Genomic DNA, 11,064 nt, shown 5'->3' with positions numbered 1-11,064 from the left:
CAGAGTGCCACATGTCCTCGCCAGCCTTAAACTCACTGCGGGGTAGCACAGCTGCTGTAATGGTGCGACAGCCGACAGGGACCAGGCAGGAGATGTTGTCCAAGGACGTGGCTTCTTAGGCAGCAGTTTCCTACACCCAGTCGGTTGCTAGCACGGCAATAATTCCATGTGCTGTCACCGCTCAGGTCGCCGCAACCCCAAAGCAGGGTGTATCGTCAAACACACTGCGGTTCATCTGTCTCCAGCCCCAGACCAGCCCCGGTGGGCACCTGTACATAGCCCAGGTCTTTGCACAGCACTGGCAGCTTCTCTTATTCCTTAAATAACATGGTACTAATAAAACAAACGCAGTCTCTCTCACAGAGTCTCAGAGTCAAAAACTGTAACCAGCAGAACCAAAGTTAGTTGAGCTTTTGTAATATTGTCCTAGGGGAATACAAGTCATTCCTTTATCTCCCCACTACAACAGGCAATTCTTTCATACTTCCTTCCCATCCCAACCCCATCTTCACACTCCTTTTTTGTCTTCACCTGGTCCAAGAAGCGTACACAATGCAGTGGAGACAAAGAGTTGTTTTATATTTACTTGATTTATTATTAGTGCGTCCCAAAATTTGCTCTTATCTGACACATCACAAGCTCATTTTGTGCAAAAAAATGACATCTCTGATTCCTTTTGACATATCAAAGTGGATCTTTTGCCTTGGATCCCACCGGTGATAGTGTGTCCACAGCAATTTGTCTTGCACTTACTATTGGGAAAGACAAAAGCACTAGGTCAGAAACAAACCTTGTGTGACTGTGGAGCAGAGTGCACACCTTGCAGAAACATTCAGATGAATTTTGGATTACTATCTTGGGTGCTGGAAGCATTTTAGCCTTATTAGCAAAATGCTCCAGCTGAGCCAATTAGCCCTAATTACAGGAGCAGTTATATTAAACTGGGGGGAGTTGTATCCTTAGACAGTTATATTACTTTGCTGTTTATATCTCCAGTATATCTGTATGAATGTCACTGTGTCTTTTAATGAGAAAATACAGGTTAGAAAAGTGACCAGTGAATTTTCAGGGTAAAGATAAGAACAGAGGCGGATTCATTTCCCAAAATGAATATGAGGTTGCCTATAATCCTTTTTCTTGCCCAAGTGGCTTAGAAGGTGAGAACAATGTATAAAAGCTTGAAAATCCTCTAAACATATCTCCACTTAGTTTCTTCCAAAACAGCATTAGGGAAAAAAATATCTAATTTCAGAATAAGAAAGAAAAGTGATGAAAATATTTTTTTTTACAAATTTGCAAAAGATGTTTCAATATGTTTAAAGCCCCCACTAGATACCTAGAATAGCACAGAGCTGGTGAAAACACACAGACATCACTTGAATGCACTACCAGCAGCAGCTCACTATTCCTTGCAACATCACTAAGGAATAGGAGTTATTTTTGTTCTCCTAACGGTGAGTGGGAAATTACAGCAGAGAAGTTTCGTGATTTATCCAAGCCCTAGGGAACATGGGGGGTCATCCAACTCCGAAATCCCAACGTGGTGATTCCCAGTCCTGTGTCCTGACATCCCTTGCCCCAGGCATTAAAAGCCAGTATAATTAGAGCTCCCCAGTGAGTGGTTCACCAGCAGAGCCCTGAGAGGAGGAGGATGTCACAAACTAACCTAACAACTGTGCTGACGCTGGAAAGCGGGAGAGCTGCCTCTCTGGAGATGAAAAGCCGTTGTTACAGGGAAATGCGCAGGTCACCACAGCATTTGTGAAGCCTCCTCCCTGCTATGTGCAGCCTCTGTCTCCTGTGCTCCCCTTCTCAGCAGAGGAAAAGCTGGGGTGACTGAACGGAGTGGCAGCAGCACTTTCCCTGGCCAGGAGGGCAGCCTGGTGTGCATAATTCCATGTGGATTCAACGTCCCATGAGATGCCACTGGACATGCAGTGAAGCACGCTGGGACCCTGAGCCCTGACCCAGGGCATTTGTGGCAAAGGGAGGGACACACCAGAGGCCTGTGGGGGGAAAGGGAGGCAGGAGGCAGCTCCCACTCTTTGCTGGGAGAGCAAAGCAAGAGCAAAGCACCCACCAAGAAAAGGCAAGCAGGGGCAGTGCCTACAAGAAGCATCATCCCTGGAGGGCTGAGGGTGCTATGGGTCCATGCACACCATCACGGGAGGGGGTCCCCAGAGGTGCCGGGGCTCCAGGCACACACAGTACTAGCATCAGTGGGACGTGGTGGGGTGATCATGACACCCCAGGTAGGAAAGCTGAGCAGGCTCTTGGAAACCCAGCCGCTGGCAGGCACCAGGACTTACTTGCACCACTTCATGTCTGCCCTCAGCTACCTGGGCTCTTACAGGGCTGTTCTTTAATATTGGGGGGTGTCTTGTAAATAGGGTTCATGTACCTCTGGAGCTGGGATGTATAATCCATCTCCCCCTGCCCCATCCCAAGGGTTTGAGGATAATGCGTAGAGCTGGAGTGCTCAGGGCTGGGGGAAGCAAGCGGGGAGGCATCGCCTTCCTGCACCCCCCAATCCCACCAAGCGTTGACAGCAATCCATTTCCAGGAGCCATACTCTGGATGTGTGGGATCATGAGTGAGACATGGTAACGGGGCAGCTGGCGAGAGATGGTGTGGGTTAGCCGAGTACAAAGCACCCGTCTCGGAGCATCTGTGCTCTGCACAGCCAGCTACCTGCTCAGACTGGGTCAGCAGCACAGCCGGCTCCCGCCCGCAGGGACTGCCACTGCTGCCCATCGCTGCCAGGACCAGGCTTCTCCGCGGGGAAACTCGGCCTCATGCCGGGCCCAGCGAGAGGAGGGAGATTCCTTCACAGCCACCTCCAGTGTGGGCAGAGACGCTGCCATCGGAGACCATGTAATTAGACATTATCCCAGCACTAAAACTCTGCCCCGCCGAGAGCAGCAGTGCGGGGAGGTCAGGCCCCTCGGCTCGGGGAACGATCCTTCAGGATTATTTCATTCCTGCCGACATCGCTGGGCAGGGCTGTGTGGGGAGGTCGGGGGGTTCCCAGCCGGCGCCTGAGGGGGCGGCGGGCAGCCTCAACACGCAGCCCTGCTTTCCTCGCACCGAATTGTTCTGACGAGTGCCCCCATCTTTCGTGTTTTCAGTCCCCGCGGGGACACTGCCCAGGCGCCACAGCGTGGGTGCAGCGTGGGGGACCGCGGCAGGACCCGCTTGTGCCGTGGCCGGGAGGGGGCGGGCAGCGGCACCCCCCTCCCCCGGCCCCTTCCCGGGCCGCCCGGCGGCAGGGTGAGGGGCGGGGGGGAGGTGTGAGCAGCTGTGCGTGGGCGTGCCCCCTCGGGAGAGGGTCCGTGGGTGCCCAGAGCCACCGCGGGCGTGGGTGGGCGTCCCCCCCTCGGGAAGTTGTGCCGCTCGGAGCCGGCGTGAGGCAGGATCGGGGGGGGGGGGGGTTGGGGAGGAAACCCGAGTTTGCGGCGCCGCTGCCGTCCCCGCGCAGCGCCGGTGCGCGGGGGCAGGAGCGAGAGCGAGCGAGCGGAGGCACCGCCGGCACACCGGCTCCGCCGGGCCGCCCCTCCTCAGCCGGGCAGCGCGGCCGCCAGCCCTCAGCCGGACGCCCACCCGCCAGCGGGGCCGCCGCCCGGCTCCGCGCCGCCGTCCCGCGGCGGCGGCCCCGATCGCCCTGCGGGGTCGGGTCGGGGGGAAAGTGGGAGCGGCGGGGGCGGGCGGCAGCCGCGGGGGTCGTCGCCATGACGAGCGCGCGTGCCGCCGCCTCCCGCCGCTGAGCGGGGCGGCGCGCGGCCGCTGTCCCTTCAGCACCGCGCGGCCGGCGGGGCCGCCTTCCCCGACACCGGCTGCCCCACCGGCACCCCCCCGCCGGCACACAGCCCCCCCCCCGGCATCCCCCCGGCACCCCCACCGGCACCCTCTCACCCGCACCCCCCCCCCCAAACCGGCACCCCCCACCGGCAGCGGGGAGGCCCCGGCAGCGGCAGCGAGGCGAGCCCTGGCGGCCCCCCGCGGGCGGCGGCGATGGCGGGCCGGGGCCGGGGGCAGCAGGGCGAGCCGGCGGGGGGCCGCGGCCGCTGAGAGAACAGGTAGGGTGGGCGCGGCGCGGAGCGGGGCGAGGCGGCTCCCCCGCGGCGGGGGTCCGAACGGCGCGGGGGGCGGTGGCGCCCCCGGGGCAGAGCGGGGCCCTGGGCGGGGGCGGCGGCGAGGGGCTCCGGCCCCTCGGAGGAGGCGCGGCTGGGCGAGCGGCCGCGGGGTGAGGGGCCCCGGGCGGCGGCAGCCCAGAGGGGTCGTCGTCTGGCGGGGCCGGGGCGCGGCGGGAGGGAGGGAGGGAAAGGTCCGCGCGGCCCCGGTGGCACAAAGACCGTGAGTAATGGGGTGCTGGTAGGAGCCGCAGCCCAGGTGAAGGGTACGGGGAGGGACGGGAGCCTGCAGCGGGAACAAAGGAGCCGCCCTCGGTGTCTTCAGTGGGAAGTGGGAGAAAGAAAGGGGGAAAAGAGGAAAAGGGCGGAAAAGGGGAAACGGGAAAAAGGAGAAATAGGGGAAAAGGGGGGGGAGAAGAAAGAAGAGGAAGGAGAGAAGGAGAGGAAAAGAAAGAAAGAGAAAGAAAGAGAAAAAAGAAAGAAAAAAGAAAAAGAAAAAAAAAGAAAGAAAGCAAGCATCAATAGGTGAACATGCTGTAGATTTGTTCATCGTGCTGATTTTCTGTGCAATTGTGTCCTAGGTTTTCATTCCCTATACACCTTTGGAAGGAGCTCACTATGACAGGGCAGAGTCTGAAGGCTTTATCTGAAGCAAATTTTGAAGACAATGAGATCAGCATCAATGTTGGAGGCTTTAAGAAAAAGATGAGATCCAACACATTATTAAGGTTCCCCGAGACCAGGCTGGGAAAACTGCTGAGCTGCCACTCAAAGGAGTCGATACTGGAGCTCTGTGACGACTACGATGACACCAAGAATGAATTTTATTTTGACAGGAACCCCGAGCTCTTTCCTTACGTGCTACATTTTTATAACACCGGCAAGCTCCATGTGATGGGTGAACTCTGCGTGTTTTCTTTCAGCCAGGAGATTGAATACTGGGGAATCAATGAATTCTTTATAGACTCCTGCTGCAGTTACAGCTATCATGGGAGGAAAATGGAGCCAGACCAAGAGAAATGGGAGGAACAAAGTGACCAGGAAAGTACCACATCTTCTTTTGATGAGATTTTGGCATTCTACAACGATGCCTCTAAATTTGACAAACAACCCTTTGGAAACATCAGGAGGCAGCTCTGGCTCGCTTTGGATAATCCTGGGTACTCAGTCTTAAGCCGAATCTTCAGTGTCCTTTCAATAGTGGTGGTGCTGGGCTCCATCGTGACCATGTGCCTGAACAGCCTCCCAGACTTTCAGATTGTTGACAGCAACGGGAACTCCGGGGAAGACCCTCGCTTTGAAATCGTGGAACATTTTGGTATTGCATGGTTCACTTTTGAACTGGTGGCGAGATTTGCAGTAGCGCCTGACTTTTTAAAATTTTTCAAGCATGCCCTCAATTTGATTGACCTAATGTCTATCCTTCCATTTTATATTACCTTAATTGTCAACTTGGTGGTGGAAAGTAGTCCGACTTTAGCAAATTTAGGCAGGGTTGCGCAAGTCCTGAGACTCATGAGGATCTTTCGCATCTTAAAGCTTGCTAGACACTCCACAGGTCTCAGGTCTCTTGGAGCCACCCTGAAGTATAGCTACAGAGAGGTGGGGCTTCTTTTACTTTACCTCTCTGTTGGCATCTCCATTTTCTCAGTAGTGGCTTACACCATTGAGAAGGAAGAGAATGAGGGGTTAGCCACCATCCCTGCTTGTTGGTGGTGGGCTACCGTTAGTATGACCACAGTTGGCTACGGAGATGTTGTGCCAGGGAGCACCGCTGGCAAGTTGACAGCATCTGCATGCATCCTAGCTGGTATCCTAGTGGTAGTGCTTCCCATTACACTGATCTTCAATAAATTCTCCCACTTTTATAGGCGTCAGAAGCAGTTAGAGAGTGCCATGAGAAGCTGTGACTTTGGTGATGGCATGAAAGAAGTTCCGTCAGTCAACTTAAGGGACTATTATGCTTATAAAGTTAAATCCCTTATGGCCAGTCTTACCAATATGAGCAGGAGTACCCCCAGTGAGCTGAGCCTGAATGATTCACTGCATTAGTGTACGAGTTTGACAGCAGTTTGCATGACAGCTATCAAGAGCTATGTTTATGAATGTTTTCCTATTTGTCTTCTTTTTTCCTAGAGGCTAGTGTTGCTGACACTGCACTGACTTTGCACTTGAGAAACTAAAGACATTTCAATAACAAGTTGACAGTTTGCACATTTTCATCCTGTTGCATAGGTACTAAATGCCGACTTTTCCATACGAATGTTACGACTTCCATGACATTAGTGCTAGTGGTATAGTGATGAGCTGTTACTTTGTGCATTTCCTCATCCGAGCAGAGAAATGAACGTACCCAAGTGGAATAAAAATTCTCAGCTGCTACACGAGTAATGAAAAAAGTCCCATATCACCTATACTGGTATCTGTACTAGTGTAGGACTTTCCACACATTTTACGGCAGTTTAAAACAATCACCTGTGAATCACTGACACAGGAATGCTCTTCTCCATTTTTCTGACCGGTAATTCTGATCGCCACATGTCTGAAAATACCTCTGAGCTTCACGTTTCAATGGAAGTTGGCTTACTCTTCAGCATGTGTGTTAAAAACTGAGTGTTCCTGTTCTGAAATGCTATGTATGGTAGTATTTTTCAGTAGCTCCTAAGCATAGAGATACCTCTGTTTCCAACATTAGGTTGAGCCCTCTGAAGAAGCCCACCCCTCATTTTCAGATGATAGCTGTGTATTCAAAGACTACATTTCCACGAGTGACTCTAGGTATGGAGGCCAATGAAGACATCTCAGGTTTCCATTTCCAGACGTGATCTGCACGCAGCTCAGTTCCAGTGAAGCTGAAGATACGCTGTATTTCAGTCCATCGAAATGGTTCTGAGATTAGACACACAAAAACGTGGGTTTTCAACAATTAGAAGCTCCAATGAAAAACTTGGATTTGTTTAATGAAGCGAAATATTCCCACATGAACAGTACAGGCAGCATTTTAGGAACTGACATTCATATACCACAAAAAGACTAATTATAAAGATGCCATATGTGATGCTGAGATATAAAATCTAATTTTATCAGGAAAGCTTGAAAGCAGGTGTTGATGGCAGACAATTCCATTAATCTTTCTGCCATTAAGCTTTTTGCCAAGGAAACTAAGGAAAAACCCCCAACCCTGTAAGCCACATTTCCCCTCAGAAAGGAACTCACAGCTTACAGTTAAGGAAGAGTATAACGGCCTAAGAAAGGAACAGATAAAGAAAAAGAGCTTAAAACTGCACACACTGTGGGCAGATCCTCCTACCTGCTTCTGTGACGTAGTTGATACAAATCCTTTCAAGGGCTGGCCTGTACTTTTTTTTTAAAAAAAAAAAAAAAAAAAAAAAGAAGAAGTGAGAGAACAGATTATCTGAGTTTTCAAGAGTAATCATGAATCTGCATAAACTTTTTTTTTGAGTGCTCAGCCTCTTCCTTTACGTAATTGTCCAGAGATGAAACACTTGTAGCCAACAGGCAGAAGCCACTGCTTCCCTCTCTTTATACTTCCAGGGACCTGTGCTATAAACCAAACTGCTGGCACTCAGTGGGCAGGACAGCATTTCTCTTCAGATCCTGCTGGTTTTCCATCCCATTTATTACATAAAATGTTCCAATTCATTATTTTACTTTCTTCTTTTTACTTGTGAGGACTAGAGAGGTTCAGAAAATAAATTAGAAGAGAAGTTAAAATACAAAAGCTAAAATTGTCATGTTTGAAAGCCTGTGTTTGTATACCACACCTAAACTAAAGTGTCCCACCTGGCAGAGTAAAGCAAATACGGTATGAATAGGTAATTCCCTTTTTTAGGCTATTAGAGGTTGCCATCTGGTCTGGATCTTTTGATGTTGTTGCTCTATCAGCTCCACCTACAACCAGAAAGCTGAGCACCCAGGATCAGATTCCTGTATGCCCAGTGATCTATCACAGAATACTGTGAAATAATTTTACACACACACACCCCATTTCCTTTGAACACCCTCCCCTCACGTCAGTTAGTAGTTGATTTAGGCCATGAAGTGTGAGGGAAGCAGGTCCTTTCAAACCTTACAAAATAAAACTCGGAGATTTCAACATAGCCTGCACAAATTATAAAGTCAATAGGCAAGAGGTTGCTTGCTGTCCCTGAAAACTGAAGAGCCATATATGTGGCCCTGAAGGTGGACCTAGATAACCCAAATTGGGTGTCCAAACTTGAAACATTTTGCTAAGGTTTTCACTTCTGGAGGGCTGGTTCAAGTTCTCTGCTGGGTCATAGGCATAAATTCAATAGTCTTGTCCCTGCTTCATATTGCACGTGTGTAAACTATCATACACCTACAAACACCCGCCCAAAACGCAGCACAGCACTGGGTTGCCCGTTGGATTGAAATACCATGAAAGAAATAAGGGAAGGAAGAGATGGGCCTGTGCAGCACATCATACGCTCCGGTCCAGTTATGTGCTGCAAGGGTGGCAAACGCTCCCGCTGACGTCAAGGACACTGCAGTTCTAGCTAGGTCTGTTGGTTGGGGGCCTGCAGAGAATCCAGCTCCGAGCAGTGGTTTTATCTCCGTTTCACAAGCAGTAGATTCACAGAGTTGAAAACCAATGACTTTCGGGGCAGTTATTTGAAGAGACCTGTAAACTTGCCAAAGAATCACAAATTCCCTCAGCTGTTGCTGGTTTAGCATTGCAAAGGTTGGACCCAAACTTTGCAACACATCATTTCAATAACCTATAGCTTATCTTACGTTCTAGATTTATTATTATTCATAGAGCCGATGTTCTGTCATTTCTGCAAATATTGAATGGAATGTGTCCAAATTGCGTTTTACTAAAGAAAATGAAATACCCCAAGGAATTATGACTTTTATTGTACTGGTTGAAAGGAATTTTCATTATTGCTTTTTTATATAAGTGCTTTGGATCAAAGACACTAAGTAAATAAAGTACTGAAATTTAATATGTTCATATCATCACGACAATGACTTTACACAGTACACAGGAATTCCCTTCATAAACTTAACTAACTCCATGTTAAAAATAGTCAGATTTTGCTCCCCCCTCCTCTGGAAGAGCATTCCAGAGCTGCGCTGCTCTCCAAGGCTTGTGCGACTTTTAGCATAATTTAATTAATGGCCTTTTTTTTTTTCTCATGCCACCATTGCTCTTTAGCTTAAGTATTTCATTTTCCTCTTAGTGTTTGCATGTGTGGTGTATTTATAGACAGCAACCCCATGCCCTTATGTGCTTATTTTCACGGGATTATACCTGCCAAGCTTCCTTTTAGTTTTCTTTTTGCAAGTCGTGTTCCCCTGACCATCCTAGGTGATGTAGGCTTTTTTTCTGCATTACTTCTGCTTAGATTTAATCTGTTTGAGCCAGCCTTGTACAGTATTGTATCCCTTTGTACAGCAGTTTTAACATTTGCTTACAACTAACAATTTTTCACTGAGGAGGATAACAATTATTCTGATTCAAGTAATGTTGTCTTAGCTCCCCCAAAATATCTAGGTAAGGAAGAATGAGGCACACCCTTCCTGCCATTTTATGAAGTAACCTCTATTCTAGGCTCAGTCCTGTAAGTGCTGAGAATCATCATCTCATTAAGTAAAAGTGACAGAAAAATGTTTACACTTTGAAGGAAAAGTTCATCTCTCCAAAGCCTCAGTGAGGAGAAGAGGTGGGTTTACTTTTCGAGTAGTCAGCGCTTCTGCTAGATTTCTTAAATCACTGTTTGGTAAGAGCAGGGCATCTTCCCTTCTATAAACCAGCGGGTCAGCAATGAAGGATGAGAGGACTAATTGGCCTAATTTCTCCAGTGTTTGAAACTTGAAAATGGTTGTGGTCAGAAATCTGCTTGCTACGGATGTACATTTTAACGAAGAACATTGCACTTGGCATGTGCTCCCCCACCTTGTGACAGTCACCTTCTTGGCATCGGTGAAAACGCCGCTGCTACTCTTTCAGCTGAGAGCTTTGAATTGCTTAAATGAGGATTATGGTAATATTTCAAATGAGGCAACTTACTTTATTGCCAGGAATAAACTGTTACAGAATCTTGATTTCTAGTACAACTCCAGGCTATTATGAGAGTCGGAGATGTCCTTGAGAAGCAATATGTTACATTATTTTCCTGAGATGCAAAATCTATATATAGATTGTGATTAAGCTTTTTATGTATGTTCAGATTTTGTATTATTGCCTGGTTTATTATTCACTTACTTTCGTCAGTTGCTAATTCTCTCTTTCCCTGCAGACTATTTTATCCATTTTGAAAGCAGAGTGTTTTGCCCTCACATATTATATATAGCATGAGCTACTTCACATTGCAAACTTAAAAACAAAGAACTTCGCATTTAATTTTCCAACTTTAACACCTCTAGTATTTGTACCTGTTTGTACAGGACTTTACGAGACTGCAGGGAACTACTGTATCTGGTGCTCTTTGTACTGCATTTCTTGTCCCAGTAGTGTATAACACACCCAAGAACTCAGCTTTGTGACACAAAATGGAAATTAAATGCATAGAAAAGCATATTTGACCAGGGATTAAGAACTGATTTAAGTTTCAGGCTATTCTGAGAATATAGTATAATCAGAGAAGCCTGGTTCTCATTGAGAAGATAAGTTTCTTTTAAACATGTACATCAAGCTAGATTTCTATTTTTAGAAATGCTCTTAATTGGTGGTGGTGGGGAAACCCATATTTTTCAGTTAAGCAAATAGCACAAGCTTCTTGTTCTCTACCTCACAGATTAGGGACTAAGCAGCATACCAATAGCACTTGTAGGTGCTAAATCAACTTGACATGACCTTTCATCTCTTCCAAAACACCCCCCATCCTTAGAGGCCCCAGCTGTGCACATATAAGCAGCAGAAAGCCCCTGGAGTAACTGCTCTCCCTGT

At 48.6% G+C, this 11,064-nt stretch overlaps 1 protein-coding gene across 1 annotated transcript; it reads left to right on the top strand.

Annotated features, from left to right (window-relative positions):
- The first annotated feature begins 3,343 nt into the window (after window positions 1-3,343).
- On the top strand, window positions 3,344-10,688 carry KCNS2 (potassium voltage-gated channel modifier subfamily S member 2). The gene is made up of 2 exons (XM_075743634.1): window positions 3,344-4,076; window positions 4,712-10,688. The coding sequence occupies exon 2, from the start codon at window positions 4,749-4,751 to the stop codon at window positions 6,180-6,182; it is 1,434 nt and encodes a 477-aa protein (XP_075599749.1). The 5' UTR covers window positions 3,344-4,076; window positions 4,712-4,748; the 3' UTR covers window positions 6,183-10,688.
- Window positions 10,689-11,064: the final 376 nt, after the last annotated feature.

Source organism: Balearica regulorum, chromosome 2 (genome assembly GCF_011004875.1).
Source record: "Balearica regulorum gibbericeps isolate bBalReg1 chromosome 2, bBalReg1.pri, whole genome shotgun sequence".
Classification (NCBI taxonomy): domain Eukaryota; kingdom Metazoa; phylum Chordata; class Aves; order Gruiformes; family Gruidae; genus Balearica; species Balearica regulorum.
This window is presented reverse-complemented; position numbering and strand designations above follow the sequence as displayed.

Bases quoted from the DNA above. Each gene is read 5' to 3' on its own strand.
- KCNS2 (XM_075743634.1), top strand. From the start codon at position 4,749: ATGACAGGGCAGAGTCTGAAGGCTTTATCTGAAGCAAATTTTGAAGAC.